At 42.1% G+C, this 26208-nt stretch overlaps 1 protein-coding gene across 1 annotated transcript in view; it reads right to left on the reverse strand.

Moving 5' to 3' along the window:
• Window positions 1-1021: 1021 nt before the first annotated feature.
• Window positions 1022-26208, reverse strand: part of LOC144504712 (N-acetyllactosaminide beta-1,3-N-acetylglucosaminyltransferase 2-like) — a 32378-nt gene continuing 7191 nt past the window's right edge. The window contains exon 2 of the mRNA XM_078230457.1: window positions 1022-3944. Within this exon, the coding sequence (XP_078086583.1) occupies window positions 2748-3935 (1188 nt within the window). The 5' untranslated portion in view covers window positions 3936-3944 and the 3' untranslated portion in view covers window positions 1022-2747. The remainder of the gene's footprint in view (window positions 3945-26208) is intronic.

Below are 26208 nucleotides of genomic sequence, written 5' to 3' on the forward strand. Positions count from 1 at the left end.
AGGTTAAAGAAGCGAATGTGTGAAGTGCTTCCTGGCATCACCCACGAATCCCAAGCTCTTATTCTACAGTTCTGCCCCTTGTTTCAGACTCTCCCACCAGATAAAATAGTTTTGCTTTATCCTCATCATATTTTTTAACAATCTTAAACCTAAACTGAATTATAATCAGCCCTTAACCTTCTAAACTCAAGGGAGTACAAAGCTACCCTGTACAACCAATCCTCATAAATAAATCTTTTTCAGTCAGATTAAAAGACCACTCCTAGTTTTTAACCTTCTGGCTCTTGGGTTGATGGATCGCACTGTGCATGGGCCAACTCCGTGCTGAGCATCGCCTGGTGTGGCTCAAGAGCCCTCACTCTGGCACAACGCAGTCTGTGCCCATTTGCTGCAGAGGGTGACAGTGGGCTGAGAAGGTGCACCATTCACCGGCCTCTGTTTTCTCTGGGCCTTTTCTCAGACCGCTGAGATTCTTGTTTCTGCTTGTCTCTTCCAAAGCCTTTCCAAACAGTCAGCCTCCAGAGATCACGGCCATTAATGACTGCCTCCCAGTTGTCAGTGTCAACAGCGGCCATCTCCATATCTCACTTGCAGGTGCCCTTGTAGCAGAGGAATGGATGCTCAGGAAGTTGTGACCCAGTGACTAGTTTACTATATAGGAGTTTGGGTGTACAGCTATCATCCATCTGGTGCACAAGGCCAAGCCAGTGCAGACATCATTGGCTTAGTGCTGAGTAAACCTCACGCTACTCCAGCTTTTCCAACCCTCAGGAGCTGTTCTATGAAAGCCCAGGGTGATCCTCAGGTGCAATTAACTCTAGTTCTTGCTCCCTGGCACTGCTAAAAATCAGATTCCCTTCAATTGGGTACATTTTGTTTCACGTGGTGTAATCAATTCTGGATATAGAACCACAAAACATCCAGAATTCCTTTGAGTGCAGGTGGATTTGACCAATTGAATCATTATAAATACACAAGTGATGCTTTTTCTTACATGACATATAGTTCTGTGCTATGGAAAACAGACAGGTATATTTTAAATGAAGTATTTAAACATTCACAAAACATTGGCATGTCAGAAGAGAAACCAAATTTCAACTAAAATGTTGCAATTGACTTCATACTGTAATACAGAATACAATGTGCAAATTACACCAGTACAATTCATTTTAAAGGCTAGTCTTGCAAAATACATGGATCCACACAACACAAACAGAGATGCTTAAGATGCAAATCAATGATTTAAATTGAAAATAGATGTTACAACTCATGGAAATTTCAAACTGCATTATTTCTGTAAATAGTCAACACCCCCATGAAAAAGGTCCAAATATATTTTCACATTAAAAATAATGCACCTTAAAATGAATGGGTTATTTTGCTTTTTTCCCCCTTTCTCTACCCTCAATCATTAAACGTCAACATCTGTCTAAACTGAACACAAAATCTATGGAGGAGCACAGGAAAAGGGGGTGGGGAGGGGCAACATTTTGGTAATAAAATGCCACACAGATGGTGGGCCCAATTAGCAAATCAGAGCTAAAATTAAATTAATTTTGGGGGGGAAAACTATAGGAGGTATTTTTATGGCAGTATTTATGGATCTGGAAAATGTTATTGTCACGTACTTGTTTGAAGAGAGTCCAAGTTATAAACTGATTTTATTGATACACATGCAGCCATCAAATAATAATCACATCATGTTTCATGTACAGTTAGAGTTATCCCCCCTCTGAAATTTAAAAAAATACATACTGGAGAAGTTTACTACATTTTCAATCATGCCATGGATGATATTAACCAAGTTTATTTACAGACAAGTCACACTTAAGAATTTTACAGACAAAATAATACATTGTTTATATTTTCCATTTTAAAAACAATTTGGTGTTTTGATCTGAATAAATAAAACAGCAGACACTCTTTCACATAAAACACTGGGAGCACACATGCTTACTTGAATATTGAAGAATGTTCAGCAACCTTTCATAGATTGGAAATAATCTGGTACATGCCAGAATTTTAAAAAATCTCTGGATTTACATAAGCCACCCACACTAAAATTTAAATAGCGTCACCTTTCCATTCAGAAATTAGATTTATTAAACAAAATCCATTTACATTCTTCTCTGAAGACATGAAATATCGCCCTTCATGATGTACAGTACAACATAATCAAACACGACATAATCAAACACGATTGATAGTGAAGCTCAAATTATCAGTGTACACATACATGATTTAAAGAGACGGCATCGTTCTCACTGCTGTAATTGTACAGGGTAACAATCGGTAACCTCAGCCGTATATAACACCTACAACATACTGAATGAACCCCACTGGTGCCATTATCACTAGAGCTTATTTTAATTGGGTTCATAATCATCTTCCAGGATTTCCTTTCAGAATGGAAACTATACCTTCTGGAAGATTCTTACATCAGGGACAGAATGTAAATTGCAGAGTCTGTGCAATCATTCTTACGTTCAGTAGGATTAACAAACATTACTGACAAACGGAATTGATGCATTCTCTTCAACAAATCCTCCTGGGGAAGTTTAGACTCCTTTGGACCCATTATGTTTCTCCCAGATTCCAGATTTGTTCATGTTGGCAGATCTGGACACACCTTCACACAGCTTATCAGCATTGTAACATCAACAAGTGTGCAAAATAAGGTACCCCTTAACATCCAATGGAGATAGGCCTCAACTCTCTCAACCAGTTTCCTCTTCAGGTATTTTAGATTAACATTTCAGTTTAGGATCCTGCAGCCTGCTCCAGATTCTTATCATTTCTTGAGGATTTCTGCTGTGGACTAATATTAAGTTTTTATATGCACAGGTAACGTGTCTATCTTTTTGTAGTATATCAAAAGTCCTGAAACCTTTGTGCTTTTCTGGAGCAAGGCCAAGTTTTCTAAGGCACATTCCAGTATACACATCATCAATTGGATAGAGTGCTACTTGGTATGATATATTGTGGAGTCTCTTTGCCAAATATCCAGAATAAAGAAAGCCCCCTCCACCAGCATAGGGAGGGTACACCCCTTCAAATATACTCTCCGGAACATAGTACTTTAGTTTCTTCTCTCGATGAGGTCCGGCATTTGTAATGACATCACCAACAAACAGATCTCTGGCTTTGTCCTTGTCCAATGTGTTTAAGTATTCCAGAATCTGGACTGTGTTTACAAAGACATCATCATCTCCTTTAAAAATGTATTGAATATCAGAACATGATTTACTGACCCACTCCAGAAACAATACTTCTTTCAAAGTTAGATTAAAGAATGTGTCTCTGTAATCCCACAAAAGAATATCTTTGTGCCGAACACTCTCAAACTTTAGCATTTCTGAGAGATTAGGAAAATCATCTGCTGGAGATGATTTTCCGAGTAAAAAGATCCTAGCGACAGTCTTATTCCCTATAGTTTCTTCATTCCCCCATGACTGACGTATGGCTTGCCTTCTATCAAAGTGCGATTCCAGTGATTTTATAGCCAGCAGCAGTACAGGTTTATTCTGGCATTTGGTTGGTTGGTCAATTATTAACGGATAGTTCCTACATTGCAGGTAGGTTAGAAAATCCTTGAACCGGTCTGGCAAAGAATCAAAATTACTGATCTCATCCTTTAATTGAGAGTTAGGTTCACATGTATACAGAGTTGCATTGTTTAAACTGTCCATCACGGTTCTGTTGTGTAGAGCAGCAGTAATAGGGTTGTACAATTCGTCCAGTTTGTGCTGTTCTCGATTCCAGTATGGTTTAATAGGAGCCAGTGGCTTCCAAAACACACTGTTAGAAATGATCACCTTTTTGCTAGAGTTTGTGTCTTGGTGGCCACTGCGTGAAATCTCGACAACTATATAAATGAAGAAGTTGACCATCATCAGAATTCCCACCAGCTTCGTCCTTTTGCGTCCCACACTCATTTTTCATACCTGTAAGGAAAATTAAACAGATATTTACCAAATGGAGAGAATCAGATTCACATCTTCACCACCAGCTAGACTGTTCCTACATGAACAACTGAGACCCAGATCCCAAACGACAAGCTCACTTCTGTAACTTACAACCTTGGCTTACAAAAGAGAATTGAGCTGATTTTTCATCAGAATAATTCTGATGAAATTCTGTTTTACAAGCTAGCAACAGAGCTCTCCAAATAAAAATCTCCATCATTCAAAAATTGTAGCACCATTCTAACTTGATATTTCAATATTCCAATCGATAATATTTCCACAGCATTTCTAAACTAATTTTGGATTTAAATTCAAACCCTAAGACAAGTTGGGTGTATAAAATCATGAGGGGCATAGACAGGATGAACGCACAGAGTCTTTTTTCCCAGGGAAGGAGAATTGAAAACTAGAGGGCGTAGGATTAAGGTGAGAGGGAAAGATTTAAAAAGGGATCTGAGGAGCAACTTCTTCACACAGAGGGTGGTGCGTGTATGGAATGAGCTGGCAGAGAAAGTGGTTGGGGCAGGTTCAATAGCAACATTTAAAAAGCATTTGGATAAGTACATGGATGGGAAAGGATTAGAGGGATATGGGCCAAACACGGGCAACAAGGACTAGCTGGGAGGGCTCCATGGTCCGCATGGGCTTGTTTCCCTGCTGTATTGCTCTATGACTCTAAGTGTAGATGAGGATAGTGCGGTTGATGTAGCCTATATGGATTTCAGCAAAACCTTTGACAAGGTCCCACATGGGAGACTTATAAAGAAGATAAATATGGGATGCAGGGTAATTTGATAAAGTGGATTCAAAACTGATTCAGTTGTAAGGGACAGAGGGTGATGACAGAAGGCTGCTACAGTTACTGGGATAAACACAGTAAGGAGTCTAACAACACCAGGTTAAAGTCCAGCCGGTTTATTTGGTAGCAAACGCCACTAGCTTTCGGAGCGCTGCTCCTTCGTCAGGTGTGTGGGAGTTCTGTTCACAAACAGGGCATATAAAGACACAAACTCAATTTACAGAATAATGAATAATGATTGGAATGCGAGTCTTTACAGGTAATCAAGTCTTAAAGGTACAGACAATGTGAGTGGAGAGAACATTAGCACAGGTTAAAGAGATGTGTATTGTCTCCAGACAGGACAGCCAGTGAGACTTTGCAAGTCCAGGCAAGTTATGGGAGTTACAGATAGTGTGACATGAACCCAAGATTCCGGTTCACCAAGAACACCATCCGCCAGGTACACGGCACATACTCTTGCAACTCGGCCAACATTGTCTATCTGATACGCTGCAGGAAAGGATGTCCCGAGGCATGATACATTGGGGAAACCATGCAGACGCTACGACAACGGATGAATGAACGCCGCTCGACAATCACCAGGCAAGACTGTTCTCTTCCTGTTGGGGAGCACTTCAGCGGTCACGGGCATTCAGCCTCTGATATTCGGGTAAGCGTTCTCCAAGGCGGCCTTCACGACACACGACAGCGCAGAGTCGCTGAGCAGAGACTGATAGCCAGGTTCCGCACACATGAGGACGGCCTCAACCGGGATCTTGGGTTCATGTCACACTATCTGTAACTCCCACAACTTGCCTGGACTTGCAAAGTCTCACTAGCTGTCCTGTCTGGAGACAATACACATCTCTTTAACCTGTGCTAATGCTCTCTCCACTCACATTGTCTGTACCTTTAAGACTTGATTAGCTGTAAAGACTCGCATTCCAATCATTATTCATTATTCTGTAAATTGAGTTTGTGTCTTTATATGCCCCTGTTTGTGAACAGAACTCCCACTCACCTGACGAAGGAGCAGCGCTCCGAAAGCTAGTGGCATTTGCTACCAAATAAACCTGCTGGACTTTACCCTGGTGTTGTTAGACTCCTTACTGTGTTTACCCCAGTCCAACGCCGGCATCTCCACATCATAGTTACTGGGAGCCAGTGTCCAGTAGCGCACCACAGGGATCTGTGTTGGGTCGCCCATTATTTATCATTTATATAAATGACATAGTGTGGGGGGTAGGATTAGTAAGTTTGCGGATGACACAAAGATTGGCCGGATGGTTAATAGTGAAGTTGAGTGCCTTGGGCTCAGTGGATCAGCCATGGTAAATGTGCGGGGTTGTGGGGATACGGTGGAGAGTCCTCCGCAGTACCTGAGTGAATCGGAGTAACTCAAGTGAGACCCTGTAAACAAGAACAAGCCTGAACATTTACAGATGCCACTCAGCCTCAAACTGGAGAATCGTCCCAAAGTGTCTCATCTGCACAGTGCAAAATATTTTAAAGGTTACAACTTTTTCTCGTACTAGTTAAGGATGGAACATTTTCAAATGTAATTAGGATTAGGGTCACCAATCCCACCTCCTCGCCCCTCCCCCCTCCCCTCCCCACCCCCCACGGTGGGAAAAGTCCAATAGCAGAATATTACACAATTTTCACGGCAAAGAAACTGGCCATTCAGCCTAACCATGCCGCTATTTACTCTCCAAATGAGTCTCTTCCCACCCCTTTTCATTTCAACCCATCACACCATGCAGGATAAAACAACCCATTTGATTAGCACACCATCCATCAATTTAAACATTCACTTCCACCACCACTGACGCAGAGCGGCAGTGTGTACCATCTACAAGATTCACTACAGCAACTCACCAAGGCTCCTTTGACAGCATCCTCCAAACCCATGACCTGCACTACATAGAAAGACAAGGCCAGCAGATACATGGGAACACCACCACCTGCAAGTTCCCTTCAAGCAACACATCATCCTGACATGGAAATATATCGCTGCTCTTTCACTGTCGCTGTCAAAATCCTGGAGCTTCCTCCTAACAGCACTGTGGATGTACCTACACCATTTGGACTGCAGCGGTTCAAGACAACAGATCACCATTACCTGCTCAAAGGTAATTAGGGAGGGCAATAAACACTGGCCTGGTCAGTGACGCCCACATCCAATGGAATAAACAATGTGGTGCATGCTTTGTAACATTCTGTTTGTTGTAGTATTAAAATAATTATAATAACTGGTGGAACTCTGGATATACAACTGGCACTGACATATCAGCAGATACACAATGAGGGTAGATTTCCAAGCTTAACATCTTTAATCTTATAGAGGCATATAAGATAATGAAGGGGCTGGATAGGGTAGAAGTGGAGAGATTCTTTCCACTTAGAAAGGAAACCAGAACTGGAGGGCACAGCCTCAAAATAAAGGGGGGTCAGTTTAGGACAGAGTTGAGGAGGAACTTCTTCTCTCAGAGGGTGGTGAATCTCTGGAATTCTCTGCCCACTGAAGTGGTGGAGGCTACCTCGTTGAATATGTTTAAGTCACGGATAGATGGATTTCTGATCGGTAGGGGAATTAAGGGTTATGGGGAGCGGGCGTGTAAGTGGAACTGATCCACTTCAGATCCGCCATTATCTTATTGAATGGCAGGGCAGGCTCGAGGGGCTAGATGGACTACTCCTGCTCCTATTTCTTATGTTATTATACAAGAAACTATTCCAATTTAAAAGTGTGTTAAAATGCTGCATACCAAGGACAAAATACTAACCATGATTTTATTCTGGAACAATTATAAAATCATCAATAGTTTCCCCTCTACCTCTAAAAGGTATCAGTTTTTATATATTTTTCCTTGTACTTATTCCTTGATTTTAGGTACTCTACTCTCCAAGTGTCGACTGGGTTTTTGGCTAGCAAAGAGTTAACTGCTGGTATGTGAAGAACTGTTTACATTGATTGGGTTAAGTGTAAATAAAGGTGGTCACATGATGATTAGAAATAACATGTTGTAGGAAACTAGATTTACAGAACCAAAGGCCAAGAAGTTAAAACAATTGCAAACGATTAAATGGAGATTAGAATAGTTTAAAATCATCAAGTGTGTCTGTGGAATGCATGGTTTAATAATAAGACAGAAACAGAATGAATGGTGAGGTGTTTGCATTGCTTTGTTACTTTATAAATCCTCTTTCACTTTTACACCAAAACTACTGTCTGCCGAATTTTTTGCCTCGTCAGGAACCCGAATAAAGGCTCAGTAATTTATAGAACCTTAAACATTCAACAATTTTCATCCTATTTTCTCCTCTGATCCTTAACTGTTAGCTTACATTTTGCATATAATTCCTATAAAGAAAATGTTATATTAATATTTTTGGGGTTTATTGGGTTATTCTTTGAAACAAGATGATGAGTGTGTGCGTACCCTGGGACCTCTCTTCCCTACAGTAGTGGGGTGTGCCTTGTGATAATATTACTGGAATGATTTTACAGATTAACTATCTGTAGGGGACGATAAAGGGGTTTTTCTGCAAGACTAACTAACTGTGTAAATGCAATCTTATGTGTTTAAGTTTTCTTTTGTCAATAAATGTTTTAAAATATTTAAATTGCGCAACAGTGTTACTAGAATTTGTGGCTCCTGGCTTCAGTAAACATATCTTCACATAGTAAAATGCAAACAGAAAATATTTGTGACAATTTGCTAATTTTTCCTTTGGGATTCAGTTTATATGGCACTTACCACCTGCTAAATCACAACATTCCACAGAAAACTTCCACACTTGGGTACCACACCTAAGCAGCTAATCTAATATGTGAATGAAGATATTATCCTCAAGCTACTTAATCACCTGGAGTCTATGAGGGTGGGGTCAAACAAGGAGTGGGCAAGCAGTACACAGGGAGTCAGGTGAGCAGGGGGAGTGGAGGGTCGGGTGAGTGGGAGAAGGGAAGAGGGAGAAGGACTGGATGGGCATGAGCATGACAGGGAGATGGAGTGAGAATGGGAGGAACCAGCAAGGTTCCTGCGCCAGGAATCCAGAGTAATTTGCCATTGTGATCAAAGCCAATGGATAAATTGTAGCTGAGATTAGCTGTGCTCTTGGAGAGAGAATTTCACTCAGTGCCCTGGCTTTCCTGCTCAGTTGTTCTGTGTAACATTTACACATATTCAAAAAGGATTACAACATGGAACATCTTCTAGCGTAAAAATGAACTTTTAAAATATTCATGTTGCTATTTTTGCAAAGAATGATAACAAACAACCTACAATATAAAAGAATGTTTTATAAAAGGTCAAGAAAATCATAGCAACAAATATCAGACCAAATGCTGAAACCACACTAGTGAAAGGGAGGAAAATGGTATAAACAACTCTTGTTGGTTGTAAATGTGAGACAAGTATGTAAAGAAAATTAAAAATGTAATTTATCTGAAACACTGTGTTCCGGGGAGGCTCAAAACATTAAACACTGGAAATTAAAAAACTACAACTCTCACCAATTTTCACAGGTGTACCACAGAAAGCATCTTTTCCGGATGTATCACAGCTTGGTATGGGCTCCTGCTCTGACCAAGACCGCAAGAAACTACAAAAGATTGTGAATGTAGCCCAGTCCATCACACAAACCAGCCTCTCCGTCTACATCTTCCCACTGCCTCGGAAAAGCAGCCAGCATAATCATGGACCCCGTGCACCTCAGATATTCTCTCTTCCACCTTCTTCCGTCGGGAAAAAGACACAAAAGTCTGAGGACATGTACCAACCGACTTAAGAACAGCTTCTTCTGTGCTGCCATCAGACTTCTGAATGGACCTACCTTGTATTAAGTTGATCTTTCTCTACACCCTAGTTATGATCGTAACACTACATTCTGCACTCTGTTCCTTCTCCCCTATATACTCTATGAACGGTATGCTTTGTCTGTATAGCAAGAAACAATACTTTTCACTGTATCCCAGAGTTCACAGGAACACTGCAAGTTGAATGGTTGGCGAGTGTGTAAACAGTTAGAACATTAGAAAAAGCAATGGACTATCCTTTTTTAAGTTATCCTTAATTAGCTGCCTTATAAGTGAAATGGCTCAAATTAGTGAAGTAAGATGCTGGTAAAGGCGGCATTAATTTAAAAATGAAAAGTAAATAGAAATAGTTAATTAAAATGCAAGGAGGATAGCAGGGCAGGTGCTGTGTTGCAGCTGTAGTAAGTGGAAGCTGGTGGACACCAATGTGATTCATGGCAAGCACGTGAAGTGTCTCAGGCTCATGGAATGTCACCTCAGAGTTGATCAGCTGGTTTTGTGAAAGGAAAATTCTGTTCATAAACTGTCGACAGGATGGTGGCACAGTGGTTAGCACTGCTGTCTCACAGTGCCAAGGACCCGGATTCAATTCTGGCCTTGGGTCACTGTGCGGAGTTTGCACGTTCTCCCCGAGTCTGCATGGGTTTTCTCCGGGTGCTCCGGTTTCCTCCCACACTTCAAAGATATGCGGGTTAGGTTGATTGACCATGTTAAATTGGCCCTTGGTGTCCAAAGATGTGTAGGTTAGGGGGATTAGCGGGGTAAACATGTAGGGTCTAGGTGGGATTCCCTGTCAGACAGTTGGTGCAGACTCAATGGGCCAAATGGCCTCTCTCTGCATCATAAGGATTCTATGAAAAAGTGAGAAAATGTGAAATTGCTCACTTTGGCACGAAGAATAAAAAAGCCAAGTATTACTTAAACAGAGAACGCTTGTGGAATTCTAAGGTTCAGAGGATCTAGATGTTCTTGTGCCTGGGTCACAAAACATTAGCATGCAGGTAACCAAGAAGGCTGATGGAATGCTGTCCTTTATTATGAGAGGAATTGAACATCAGGATTTTTATGCTTCAGTTATACAGGGCCTTAATGAGACCGCATCTCAAATACTGTGCAATTTTGGTCTCCTTATTTAAGAAAGGATGTAAATATGCTGGAGGCAGTTCCAAGGAGGTTTATTAGATTGATACCTGGAATGAGAGGATTATCTTATGAGGCAATGTTGAACAGACTGGGCTTGTTTCCATTGGAGTTTCAGAAGTTTTGAATGGTGTTGACAAGGTGGGTGTAGAAAGGATGTTTCTTCTTGTGGGTGAGTCCAGAACTAGAGGACACTGTTTGAAAATTAGGGCAGAGATGAGGACTGAGAGACTCTGGAATGCTCTGCCTCAGAAGGCGGTGGAAGCGGGGTCACTGAATATTCTTAAGGCAGGCATAGATAGATTCGTGTTAGGCAAGGGAATCAAAGGTTATCGGGGGATAGATGGAAATGTGGAACTAGAAACACAACAGATCGACCAGGATCTTATTGAATGGCAGAGCAGGCTCGAGGGGCTGAATGGCCTACTCTTGGTCCTATGCCATATGTTTGGAATAGGAAACTGAGCGTAGGGATAAATGGGTAATTTTGAGGTTGGCAAACAGTAACTAATGGAGTGCCACAGGGATAACTGCTGGGGCCTCCACTATTTACAATTTATGTACAACGAATGAAGGGACTGAATACTTGGTTGTGGAATTTGCTGATGGCACACAGATAGGTCAGAGAATAAGTTGTGAAACAGGCATAAGGAGACTGCAAAGAGATCTGGATAGGTTAAGTGAATGTGCAAAAATGTGGCAGACGGAGTATAATGTGGGAAAAGGCGATCTTGTCGATTGGAATGGAAAAGCAGCATATTATTTAAATATGGAGAGATTACCAAACTCTGGGTGGCCTGGGATGTGAATCACAGTAAGAAGTTTAACAACACCAGGTTAAAGTCCAACAGGTTTATTTGGTAGCAAAAGCCACACAAGCTTTCGGAGCTCCAAGCCCCTTCTTCAGGTCAAACAGATAGTTTGCAGCTACAGCAAGGGTTTAGGAAGGCAAGCAGAATGTTGGTGTTTTTTATAAGGGGGATGGAATGTAAAAGTAGTGATGTTTTCTTACAGTGGCACAGAGCATTGGTGAGAGCACAACTGGAGTATGATGTACAGTTTTAGTCTCTTTACTTGAAAAAGGATATAATTAGCAGTTTAGAGGAGGTGCACTTAACTCCATCTCAGGAATCAGTAATCTTATGAGGAGTGGTTGGATAGGTTGGACTCTATCCATTAGAGTTTAAAAGAATGAGGGGTGATCTTATTGAAACATATAAGATCCTGAGGGCACTAGACAGGGTAGAGGCTGAATGTTTCCCCTCGTGAGAGAGGGACACAGTTTAAAAATAAAGAGGCTCTTCATTTAAGGGGGAGATGAGGAGAAGGTTTCTCTGGGGATTAGTATTCTGTACAATTCGCTTCCCTGGGTTGTATAAAACGCAGACTAGGCCACAGCTCGAGTAGTGTGTGTGCAATCTGGTACCATACTATAGGAAGGATGTGATTGCACTGGAGAGGGTGCAGAGGAGATTCACCAGGATATTGCCTGGGCTGGAGCGTTTCAGCTATGAAGAGAGGCTGGATAGGCTGGCATTGTTTTCCTTCGAGCAGGGAAGGCCGAGGGGGGACCCAATTGGGGTGTACAAATTATGAGCGATATAGATAGGGTAGATGGGAAGAAACTTGTCACCTTTGTAGAAGCGTCAATAATAAGGGGGCAGAGATTTAAGGGAAGGGGCAGGTAATTTAGAAGGGATTTGAGGAAAAACTTTTTTATCCAAAGGGTGGTGGGAATCTGGAACTCTCTGCCTGAAAGGGTGGTAGAGGCAGGAACCCTCACAACATTTAAGAGGCATTTAGATGTGCACTCAAAATGCCATAACATTACAAAGCTATGGACCAAGAGCTGGAAAATGGGATTAGAATAGATAAGTGCTTGATGGCCAGCGCAGACATGATGGGCCGAAAGGCCTCTTTCCATGCTGTAAAACTCTACAGCTGCAGCAGTGGAGGCTGGATCATTGAATATTTTTAAGGCTAAGTTAAATAAGATTGATTGACAAGAGTGTCAAAGGGTATTAGGGGAAATGAGAGTTGAGGCCATAATCAGGGCATCCATCATCTTATCGAATGGTGGAGCAAACGTGAACAGCCAAATGGTGTTTGATGGCTAGCACAGACTCGATGGGCCAAATGGCCTCTTTCTGTGCTGTATAACTCCATGACCCTATGGCCTACTCCTGCTCTGAATTTGTATGCTTGTATGTTAAGCATGACACAGAGCCACATAAGGTGATGTCCAAAAATGTGATTAAAGAATAAATATTAATAAACAAACTTTAAGAAGCCAGAATTAGAGGAGTACAGATATTCTTGGTGGGTTGTGATGTTGGAGAAGATTACAGAGATAGCGAAGCACATGGACATAGAGGTTTGAAAACAAAGATGAGAATTTTAAAATCAAGCCATTGCTAGACTGGGAGCCAGTGTAGGTTGGTGAGCACAAGGATGGTAGGGCAGAGGACCTATCGCCAGATGAAACACTGGCAGAGTTTCAGATGACCTCAGGTTTGCGGAGGGTGGAATGAGAATGGAATTCTGAAACCATGTGAAAGTCACTTTTGAAAGTATGAAGAAAATTCTATAAACGATCATCAGTGCTAAATCCAGAAACATGTTCTACTGATTTTATTGGAAGACAATTCTAGACTGAATACAATGTGACTCTGAGCATTTAGTATTTACACAATAAATGTCATTACCTTTCTACCAATGAAATACTGGCATCTTGATTCCTAGCTAATTGTTTTTAAAAATCACTTTGTTGAAGTTAACATGAAATAGGTGACACATTCCACAACATTATAGATTACAATCAAACTTAAAGTTGACAGCTTCTATTACATTCTGAGTGCAAGACACATTTGCAAACATGTCATATTTAAACATCAATTTTAGCAGCAACTGGAGGCTGGAAAATCCGTAACTTAATGTCTACTTCATACCGAGTCATTCAAAACTGTCCAGTAAAAGATAACATTTCAAGTTGCAAATAAAAGTTTGTCAAATATGTTCTACTAAAAAACATACCGCAAGTCAGAAGCATGTAGAGGAAGTACAAAAAGCTAAAGCATGGTAAACATGCAGGAAATAGAAGCAGGAATTCAAAACTAGAGCAGAAAATGTACCAGATACAAACTGCAACTTCCCACAAGCAATCATGTCTCTACAATTTGCACAAAAAAAGTTTTTTTAAAAAGATATTATCAAGGCAAAATAAAAATCTACCAAGATAAAATAATTTTAAAATGGGAGGGTTAAAAATTGTCCCAAAAAGGATGGGCAAGCTCAGTTCTTGGGATTTTATTCTTGCTCTCCAGTGTAGGGAAATGCATCAATACCAGTATGAGGAGAGTGGGTACACACTCAATGGGCTGAATGGCCTCTTTCTGCACTGGAGGGATTCTATGAGAAGGCTAAGCATTCTCATCTCAAACCCTCTGCTCCCATGCTAAGATCCTATTAATTCCACACAGGGGCTCATTGCAAAAGTACACAACATCGCAAAGACTTGACTTCTTGGGAAGTTTTTTTTAAAACCTGAACTGCCTTTGATTGGCACTGCACAATATTGAGAGAACAGTTATTAAACTTACTACAAATAGTAAAGTGTGACCTGGCACAAGCAAGAGGTTAGGTAGAATGTCTTGATGCATACAGAATGATTTAAATCTAAGCTGCCAGTAATACCCAGCACAGTTAGAAACTCTAGATCTGGTGGATAATGAAATATTTCGCCAGATTGAAAAAGCTGTGAACCGTTAGAGTTTTGAGCTTTCAAGTGCACATCCATCATTTAACATTGAGAGAGTTGAAACAAAGATATCTAAGCTGCAAGCCACAAGTACTTCCCTTATGACTCCACCTTCAAATTGAATCAGTTCCAGGAAAGGTAGTAATTGTGGTTACAAGTAAATGCAACATCAAAATTCTATTTGTGAAATATTAGCAGAGAAACAAATTTTGTATTTTATTCCAATGAATTTACAAGTGATTGCCTGAATTTCCAATTCTTCCTTGAATTCCAGATTGTCCATTCTAGCTGACATTGTGAATATTCTCTATCCACTGTCACCTCCTCCCCCCCCTCCCCATCTCCACCCGCCTGCCATCTTGCAAAAAGATCCTCAATCACTGACTTTGAGCACTGCTTTATTTTCCAAAGTGCTTGAGCCTGTGCTCATCAGTGTTTAGAAGAAGCAGAGGTGATTTTATGAAACAAGAAAGATTCTGCGAGGGCTTGACGAAGTAGTTTCATCTCTTGGTGAACTCTAGAACTATGGGCAGAGTTTCACGACAATGGGTCTCCCATTTAAAATGGAGATGAGGAGGAATTTCTTCTCTCAGAGGGTCGTTAGTCTTTAGAATTCTCTTCCCCAGTGAGCAATGGAGGTTTGGTCAGTGAATATATTCAAGTCAGAGAGATTGTTCAAAAAGGGGTTTAAAGATAATCCTAGCCACTGCATGTCAGTCAGTTTAACTTCAGTGGTCTGGAAACTTCTTGAAACAGTAATCCGGACAAAATTAATACTGTAGTCATATGGACAAATAAGGGTTAATTAAGGAAAATCAGTATGGATTTCTTAAAGGAAAATTTAGTTTAATTAACTTGCTTGAGCCTTTATGAAGCGGTAACAGGGAGGGTCAGTGAGGGTAATGCTGTTGATGTGGTGCGCATGGACTTCCAAAAGGTGTTTAATGCAGTGCTTCACGACAGACTTGAGCAAAATTATAATTCATGGAATAAAAGGGACAATAGCAACACGGATATAAAATAACTGAGCGACAGGAAACAGAGGGTTGGTTCATGGATGATTTTCAGGCTGAAGGGAAGTTTATAGTGGAGTTAAAAGAGAAAATGCTGGAAAATCTCAGCAGGAGAGAAAAGAGCTGACATTCAAGTCTAGATTACCCTTTGTCAAAGCCCTTTCTCTCCTTACAGATGCTGCCAGACCTGCTGAGATTTTCCAGCATTCTCTCTTTTAGTTTCAGATTCCAGCATCCGCAGTAATTTGCTTTTATAGTGGAGTTCCCCAGGAGTCAATGTTGGGACCCTTGCTTTTCCTGATGTATATTAATGACCTAGATCTTGGTGTACAGGAAACAATTTCAAAGTTTGGGATGATCCAAAATTTGGAAGCATTGTAAACTGAGAGGAGGATCGTGTAAAATTTCAGAGAGACATGGGCAGACAACTGGCCGATAAAGTTCAATGCAAAGAAATGATTCAGTTTGCTAGGGAGAAGATGGAGAGACAAGACAAGGGTACATTCTAAAGAGCGTGCAGGAGTAGAGGGACCTGTGTGTATATGTACACAAGTCATTGAAGGACAGGACAGATTGAGAGAGTGGTTAATAAAGCATAAAGTATCTCAGGCTTTATTAACAGGGGCAGGGAGTACAAAAGCAAGGAGGTTACGTTGAACTTGTGTAAGATACTAGCCTTGTATTCAGTTCCTTGTATCCTTCACTTTAAGAAGGATGTGAATGCATTGGCGAGAGCAAAAAAAAGATTCATAACAGTTCCAGGATGAAGAATTTCAGTTATGAAGACAGATTGGAGAAGTTTGGACTGTTTTCCTTGGAAAAGAGGTTGAGAGGAGATTTGATAGAGGCATTCAAAATCATGAGGGCTCTGGACAGATCGGGAGAAAGGATCAAGAACAAGATGGAACAGATTTAAAGTAATTGGCAAAAGAAGCAAAAATGATAAGAGGAAAACCCTTTTCTTGCAGAGAGTGGTTAGGTTTGGAATGCACTGTCTGAGAGTGTGGTGGAGGTAGGTTCAATTCAACTGTTATCTGAAAACAAATAATGTGCAGGGTTCTGGGGAGATGATCTTTCAGAGAATTGGTGCATACTTGATGGACCAAATGGCCTCCTTTTGCACCGTAGGGATTCTATGGTTATTTTAATTCCATTTTCCAGCACTTGGTCTGTAGTCTTGTGTTTGGGGGATCATTAAACATTTTTTACATGGTCATGTGCGCAAAATAATTTAAGGGGCATGGGAACCTGCGGGTTGGTGCGTGGCTGCTGGGCTCAGAGAGAAAGGTTGCTATTTAAAGGAATATTCATTATTTTATGTCCATCGCTGCTGGAGCTGAGAGGAGATCTCTGAAATTTCTCAGCAGTCAAAAGAAACCATTCCCCCGATGAAGTCTCGAGAAGCTGAGAACACTAACTTCAGTTAATTGGCAAAAATAAACTTGTCCCCTTTGGCAAGAAGTACAGAAAATCAGTATACTATATAAAGAAAGATTGCAGAACTCTGCAGTACAGGGGGATCTGGGTATCAAGGTACATAAGTCACAAAAAGCTAGTATGAAGGTAGAATTGTGATTTAAAAGGCAAATGGAATGTTGGCAGTTATTGCAATGGAATGGAATGTAAAAGTGGGGATGTTTTGCTGCAGTTGTACAGGGCATTTGAGAGATCACAATTAGCATATTGTGTACAGTTTTGGTCTCTGGTTAAGAAATTATATAATTGTATAAGAAGCAGTTTAGAGAAGGTTCACTAGACTGATTCCTGGGGTGAGGGGGTTATCTTATGAGGAAAGGTTGGACAGACTGGGCCTGTATCCGTTGGAATTTATAAGAATAAAAGGTGATTTTATTGAAACACACAAGATTCTGAGTGGATCAGATTTCCAACATCCGCAGTATTTTGCTTATTTTAGTGTTTAATTCATTGCCAGTTCTCTTCCGAGAATGCTTTCCGTGAAGAAGTACTGCTCGCTCCAATGGGATTTCCGTTTGACTCTTTTACCTTGTTACCGTTTGTTGCAGTTTCCAGAAGCGCAAACTCTTTCTCCTGTCAGTTCTGACAAAGAGTCTATGACTCAGAATGTTAACTTTGTTTCTCTCCTGATAGATGCTGGCAGACCTGCTCTATTCAGAGGCACTTAAGACAGGGTGGACATCAGAACTGGAGGACATGGTTTCAAAATAAGAGGTCTTTTTTTAAAGACAGAGACGAGAAGAATTTTTTAATCTGTGGAATCTGCTTCCTCAGAGAGCACTGCAGCCAAGGTCATTGAATACTTTTTAAGGCCGTGTTAGATAGGTTCTTGACTAACAAGACTGTCAGAAGTTATTGAGGATAGACAGGATAGATAGAAAAGTAGAGTTTAAAGCAGGGGCCACAAGCCATAATCTTATCAAAGGAGCTGAAAGGTTTTATATATTCTTATAAGCAATGGAAAGATGTGAAAAAATGTATCAATGCGAATGGTGAATGGTTAAGATCTGGAATTAATTGCCTATGAATGTGCCAGAGGAAGAATCAACTGTGACTTTCAAAAGAGAATTGGATAAACACTCTTGGGAAAAGAAAATGTAGGGTTGGGGGAGGTACATTGTTTTTGCAAAGAGCTGACACAGACTCAATGGAGTGAATGGTCTCCGTCTGTGCTGTAACCTATTCTATGATACTGGGACATGACAGTATTCAGCAGGAAGGGAGCGCTTTGTCATGGGAATCTTGCTAAAGAGTCCCTTGGTTTGCAGAGAAATAGGGGCAGGACCTGAGCTATGCAGCATAAAAGGAGTTTTTAAAAATTCTTTTACAGGATGTGGGTGTCTCTGGTTAGCATTTTCTGCCCATCCCCAATTGCCCTCGAGGTGATGACAGTGAGCTGCCTTCCTGAATCGGTGCAGTCTGTCTAGAGTAGGTACTGCTGGAGAGAGGGACAGGAGGGTAAGATGTGGGAACAGGACATTGCCCTCGAGACCTCCTCTAGAACCCATTCCTCTTCTTCCTCGGTATCTGAGCCATTCTAACAGTCGTGTGCGTCAGTCAAAGCATGCTTCTCTGTGAATTATCTACATAAAACTGATCTGACCGGCATTTGATCCTGAAGTTGCAGGTTTGGGATTAGCACAGATTCAAATGATGATAGTCAGCAATTAAACTAAAATTGTGCGCTAAATGTTGACTTTCAAATAAGTGTGTCTTCTTTAGCACAGCACGCATTTAGCTCCCATCTCCACCTTTTTACCAAAATAAGCCACTGCAGTTTTAAAACCATCATTTTTTGTTACTCAGAATAAGACAGACCCATAAATTGGAGTGTTCACAGGCTTGTAAAAATGCTCAGATTATTCAAACACGAAAAGGCAGATTTTGTGTAGCTAAACGAAGAGGAAATAAATTCTTGATCAAAGATTTCAGCTTTCCAGATAAGACAACATTTCCTAATCTCACTAAATGATCACTCACTTTAATAAAGCAGCACTTTAACCCAGCACACTGACAGATCCTTTCATTCCTTTCTCCCTCCTAGGTGTGATATGAGCTGGGAAGGGGAATACATCATGAAGTATTGCCACTGGGTGGGCTTTTTCCTGTATACCTTGTTGTATGTTTGTAAATTAAGTATTTTTAAAGGAAACAGAAGTATTTCTTACTGGACAATCACTGATTTCAAGCACATCCACAGTAATTAATGTTCTAATGGCTCCATGGCTCCTCCTCAGCGCAGTATTTAAATGTGTATATTTTAAACAGCTTGCTCCTATATGCAATCAGCAATCTCACAAGTCTGGGGAAACACCCCTGTCCCAGTTCTCTAAATTGTAAAGTATTTCAAAATAGCCCCACTTCCTTATTCAAATTCCAAACAAATTTGATAATTTTTAAAAGAAAATTGCACTGCAGCATGCTCTTAACATTTGAATGAGAAGTACCTTGCACGAGGTTAATTTTGGGAGAAAACCATATGTAAATACAAAGTCCCCATGGCTATGGGGGCAAACTGCAGAACATGGCCTACTCCTCCTATGCTAATTTTCAGAACCTGTTTCACTTCACAATGACAACTGAATTCGAAACCCTAAAAACAAACTGCAGCCTTACGTGAAGGGTTGAGAGTTGGGTGGAACTGTGACATGTGGAAGATTCATCTTAGTATCATTTATCAAAAACACACATACAACCTGGGGGTGGGGAGCTTTTCCATTCCAAAATATCTCAAATATCAAAGGAACATCAGAATGTGAAATGTGACACTGAGTCACACAAGGCGGGATCTGGGCAGATTATGAAAAGCTCGGTTTTACAGAGTGTTTTGAAGGAGGGAAGTGAGGTGAAGAGGTTGAGGGAAGAAATGCCTCAGGCCCAGGCAGCTAAAGGCACAGCTGCCAATAGCAGATTCAATTCAGGGTTGCATGTGGCCAGAATCAGAGCAGTGCAGAGATCTGAATTTTGTTGAGTTAAAGGAGATCACAGACATAGGGAGGGTGAGACAATATTGCTGTAGGTTTGGTAATGGTTACTTGGTTCTTATAGTCTTGCTTGATGTATAAAAAAACTGAATAAACTTTTTATGGCAACTTGTAAAGAACAAAGAATAGAACAGCACAGGAACAGGCCCTTTGGCCCTCCAAGCCTGCGCTGAACACTTATATCCCTCTATTCCCCATTTATTCATATGCCTATCAAGGTAAGTCTTAAATGTCGCTAACATAACTGCCTTAACCACCTCACTTGGCAGAGCATTCCAGACCCCACCACCCTCTGAAAAACTTCCCCCGCACATCTCCACTGAACCTTTCCCCCCTTACCTTGAACTTGTGTCACCTTGTAATTGTCATTTCTGCCCTGGGAAAAAGCTTCCAACTGTTCACCGTATCCACACCCCTCATAATTTTATAAACTTCTATCAGGTCTCCCCTCAGCCTCCATCTTTCCAGGGAGAACAATCCCAGTTTATTCAATCTCTCTTCATACCCTCCATACCAGGCAACATCCTGGTAAACCTTTTCTGTACTCCCTTCAAAGCCTCCAGGTCCTTCTGGTAGTGTGGTGACCAGAATTGGACACAGTATTCCAAATGTGGCCTAACCAATGTTTTATATAACTGTAACATAATTTGCCAATTTCTATACTCGATGCCCCATCCGATGAAGACAAGCATGCCTTATGCTTTCTTCACCACCTTTTGTAGACCTGTACTCCAAGATCTCTGTGTGTCGATGCTCCTGATGGTTCTGTCATTTATTTTATAGCTCCCACCTAAATTGGATCTACCAAAATGCATCACCTCGCATTTGTCCGGATTAAATTCCATCTGTAGATCTGAATCTAAGTCATCAAGCACCTTGCGTTTCTACCTCAGCAACTGGCGTTATGGGACACCTGAAGAAACAGATGTAAAATCTTCAGGTGAGCTACTGCATGGAATATCCTCAGCTTTAGAACACCACAAACTATCACAACTGAAATCCTGTTCTCGCCTGTCAAAGGTAAACGGATTTAAATGCACCAGATGCTATTAGAAAGCGTGCAGAAAAGATTCATAGGAATGGTTCCAAGGATGAGGAACTTCAGTTTTGAAGATAGATTGGAGAAGTATCATTGCAGAAAAGACAGCTGAGAGATTTGCTACAGGTATTCAAATTCAGGAGGATTCTGGACAGAGTACATAGGGAAAGACTATTCCTATTGGTGGAAAGATTGAGAATGAGAGGGCACAGATTTAAAGTAATTGGTAAAAGAAGCAAATGTGATCAGAAAAACTTTTTCAGGCATTACCATTACTGAATTCCCCACCAACAACAGCCTGGGGTTACCACTGACCAAAAACTGAACTGGGCCCATCCATTTAAATACTGTGGCTACAAGAGCAGGTCAGAGGCTAGCAATCCTGTGATGATTAACTCACCTCCTGACTCCACAAAGTCTGTCCATCATCTATAAGGCACAAATATAAGGAGTGTGATGGAATACTCCCCACTTGCCTGGATGAGTGCAACTTCAACAACACTCAAGATGCTTGACATTATCCAGGACAAAGCAGCCCAGCTTAATTGGCACCCCATCCACAAACATTTACTCCCTTCACCACCGATGCACAGTGGCAGCCGTGTGTGCCATCCACAAGATGCACTGCAGCAACTCACCGAGCCTCCTCAGGCAGAACGTTCCAAACCCTTGACCACTACCATCTAGAGGGACAAGAGCAGCAGACTCTGGACACCACCACCTGCAAGTTTCCCTCCGAGCCACACACTATCCTGACTTGGAAATATATCGCCATTCCTTCCCTGTCACTGGGTCAAAATCCTGGAACTCACTCCCTAACAGCACTGTGGGTGTACCTACACCTCAGGAATTGCAGCGGGTTCAAGAATACAGCTCATCACCACCTTCTGAAGGGCAATTAGGGATGGGTAATAAATGCTGGCCTGGCATTTAGCCTTGCCTCTTCAACAATTGGGATTTAATTTTTTTGTGCGGCAAGTTTCTGAAAGGGCAAGTTGAATGTTACAGCAAGAAACCTGAATAAACAAAAAACAATGTGCAAGGCAATGGGGAGAAGGTGTGGGAGTAGCACTAAGTGAATTACTCAGAGAGACAGTGTGGAGACAATGGGCTGAATGGCCTCTTTCTGCACTGTAACAATTAACTTTTAATCTTTTTCCTGACTTTTCCTTTCTTTTTCCTCTCTCAATCCAATCTTTCTTTCCCTCATTACTAGTCTTTCTGTAACTTATTTGACATGGCATTTACTCTTATTTACATTTCCTTCACAGCCTGTACTGTTGGTTTCACTGTCCTTCAGTCTGTTTGGTTAGGGAAATACACAGTGACTCGTCCTGTTCAGTCAGATCCCTGCTGCTCTGTTTCTTGCTGTGACATCAGCTTGTACATTCAGCAACTTGCCACCCAAAAAATGTTAAGCCCCAAATGTGGAAGAACTAATCTAAATATGAGCAGACACAGTCCCTCACTCCGACAGCAGAATCTGGCCCAGTTGTATTATGTGTCTATATTGTTTGTACCTGTATTGTGTAATGATTGTATGAACTGAAACAATAATACACGAAAGGATGTTTAAAATAGCACAAGATAAACATGAAAACTATAGGCTGGACTTTATCCAGGGCTATTTAATCACAGCATTCCTAATCCAAGTCTGCAGTACTGATCCTCTGTTTGTTACAGGAATTGCAACAACAAACAAGTATCGTTTTACACTTCAAATGTTCCTTGACTTTGGAATGTCCCGAGAATGTAAGAGACCCAAAGTAAATGAAAGTTTACTTGTTCTTTAATAATTAAGAGCACCATTACAGTTGTACGCCAGATGCCATATACCAATGACTACTTGTCATCCCTCTTATGTATACTTACACCCCAGCTTGCCTCCAAAGGCCCATCTTTGTTAACAGTTGCTACACTCTTGCACAAAAAATGTTTTGGCAAGATAACAGAACAACATTCAGCCAGCCCAACCCCCGGCAAGCCCCGACCCCCGGCAACCCCCGACCCCCGGCAAGCCCCGACCCCCGGCAAGCCCCGACCCCCGGCAAGCCCCGACCCCCGGCAAGCCCCGACCCCCGGCAAGCCCCGACCCCCGGCAAGCCCCGACCCCCGGCAAGCCCCGACCCCCGGCAAGCCCCGACCCCCGGCAAGCCCCGACCCCCGGCAAGCCCCGACCCCCTTCAAAGAAAATGGGAAAAAGGATCGGAAAGAAAGTCACAATAAATCAAACTCTTTCACACTCCTGAAAAGTGTGATATGTGGAGATTGTTTCATTTGTCCTTGGTTGTTCTTCACTTAGGAACCTGTGCTGTTATCAACAAAAGTCACCTTTAACCATTGGAGTCTGCACTGACTTTTTCACTCCCTGACACCAATCGTCTTCTCCCATTCCTCTCCTCACAGGAACGCCAGAATGGCTGATCCTCTGTCAATCATTTCCACAAAGTGCATTTCCAACTCTTGTTGGAAACATAATGAGGGAAAAATGGATGTTGAGTGAAAGGAGATATCAGGGGGGTGTGAAACTTGGTTATAGAGGTAGGTCTTTATGGAGGAAATGGAGAGAGGCTTTAGGAAGGAGTTTGCAAAGCGCGGGGCTGGTGGCCTGGCTGCTATTAGTGGAGCAAAGCAAGTGTGTGTTACAAGTAAGTTTATTTATTAGTGTCACAAGTAGGCTTACATTAACACTGCAATGAAGTTGCTGTGAAAATCCCCTAGTCGCCACAGTCCGGCGCTTGTTCGGGTACACTGATGGAGAATTTAGCATGGCCAATCCACCTAACCTGCACATCTTTCGGACTGTGGGAGGAAACCGGAGCACCCGGAGGAAACCCACGCAGACACGGGGAGAACATTCAAACTCCGCACAGTGATCCAAGCCAGGAATCGAACCCGGGTACCTGGCGCTGTGAGGCAGCAGTGCCACCACTGTACCACCGTGCCCCCCCCCCCCCCCCCCCAACCACCGTGCTGCCCCCAAAAGGCTCCAGTTGGACATTAATATCAATAGAAATATAGAGAATGAGATTATTTTGTTATTCATTCATTCAGAGATTGGGCATCTCTAGTGAGGTACAAAAAGCCTGTAGTTGAACATAAAAATCAAAGCTGGCATTTCTACTGTATTTGGTGCTTTACCCTGTCTGCCCTCTCAGACACCCTCTCAACATCCCATGACCATTATTTCAAAGAGGAGAAGGGGAATTAACCCCAATGTCCTGGCCAGCATTCATCCCTCAATGTCACTGACATAGCTGATCTCAACATTATCATTGTTGTTGTGGGATCTTGCTGTGTGCCAGCTGGCTGCCACATTTCAGAAGAGTACTTCACTGCTTGTGAAGTGTGTGGGATGACCTGAGGTTGTGGAAGGTATGATATATCTGCAAGTCTTTCGCTCTTCCTGAAATACTGCAATGTTCTTTTCAGCAATTTTATTCAATTGCTCAAAAGTCAAGTTACGAGTTGGTACAGGGCTGGAGTCATTCACAGGTAGGACCAGGTGAGGACATTAATAAACCCGTTGGTTGTCTATATCCATCCAACAGCCCCATGGTCACTTTTACTGATATAATCTTTTTATTTCCAGATCTTTTTCCAAACTAAGTTCACATTCATTCAAACCATCACGCAAACCAGCCTCCCATCCATTGACTCTGTCTACACTTCCCTCTGCCTTGGCAAAGCAGCCAGCATAATTAAGGACCCCATGCACCCCGGACATTCTCTCTTCCACCTCCTTCCGTCGGGATAAAGATAAAAAAGTCTGAGGTCACGTGCCAACCGACTCCAGAACAACGTCTTCCCTGCTGCCATCAGACTTTTGAATGGACCTATCTTGCAGTAAGTTGATCTTTTTCTACACCCTAGCTATGACTGTAACACTACATTCTCCTTTCCTTCTCTATGGCACAGTGGTTAGCACTGCTGCCTCTCGGTGCCAGGGACCCAGGTTTGATTCCCGGCTTGGGTGACTGTCTGTGTAGAGTTTGCACGTTCTCTCCGTGTCTGCGTGGGTTTCCTCCGGGTGCTCCGGTTTCCTCCCACAGTCTGAAAGACGCACTGGTTAGGTGTATTGGCCCGAACAGGCGCCAGAGTGTGGCAACTAGGGGAATTTCACGGTAACTTCATTGCAGTGTTAATGTCAGCCTTACTTGTGACTACTAAGTAAAATAATAAACTTTAGCTTTGTCTGTATAGCGTGCAAGAAACAATACTTCTCACTGTATACTAGCATGTGACAATAATAAATCAAATCATTCACAAAACTGCTCTAGTTAAATTTGAACTCACGATTACAGGTCCAGTAGAACATGAAGAGCACGACCATAGCCAGGCTCATACTCTACACTCGCCTGGTCCTTTTGTTTCAGTCTGGGGATCAAACTTGGAGCATGTTTTTAAAAGCACTAATGTCGACATCCACAGCAGCTTCATGTCATCACTGTACTTACTTTAGGCACTTTTAAAACGGCACTAATCCCAAAGTCAAACAAACCCAGCTGCAATTTGGAAAGGACTGAAGCCTGAGATATATCCAGCATCCGAGTGCGGAAACTTTTCCCAAAGCTATAGCAACTGAGCAGACTGAAGTTCCAGAGAGACGTGCCACACAGTGATATACACAAATGATTATATAGAATCTAAATAGCAATGATTTTGTTAATTTAATAACTGTTTTATCATTTAAAGGAGCAGTCAGGTAATCCCCACTGAAATTCACAAGCTGGGAGCAAAGCTTTTTGCAACAACATATGAAACCAATCGAGATTGTGGATTACAACCTGAGGCTTGGTTAGATTCCATTGTGCTCGCTACAAAAGTTAGCATCCACCTGTGTACACTGCCCCGATCATGTCATCTAACATTCACTGAGGTTACAATCTTACTGACGCACCGTTCACCCCCCCCCGCCCATCCCCTTCCGCCGACAGGACACTGACACCCCCCGCCCTTCAAGAGGACACTGACTCATCCTCCCCCCGCCTCCAATAGGACACGGACACCCCCCCCCACCCTTCGACAGGACACTGACACCCCCACCCCCCCCGCCCTTCGACAGGACACTGACACCACCCCCCCGCCCTTCGACAGGCTGCCCCCCCCCCCATACCCTTTAACAGGACACACACACCACCCCACCCCCAGACAGGACTGACACACGGACACACCCCCCCCCCCCCCCACCAACAATGTTGAGATCAGCTATGTCAGTGACACTCACCCCC

This window comes from Mustelus asterias, chromosome 15 (assembly GCF_964213995.1).
Source record: "Mustelus asterias chromosome 15, sMusAst1.hap1.1, whole genome shotgun sequence".
Taxonomy (NCBI): Eukaryota; Metazoa; Chordata; class Chondrichthyes; order Carcharhiniformes; family Triakidae; genus Mustelus; species Mustelus asterias.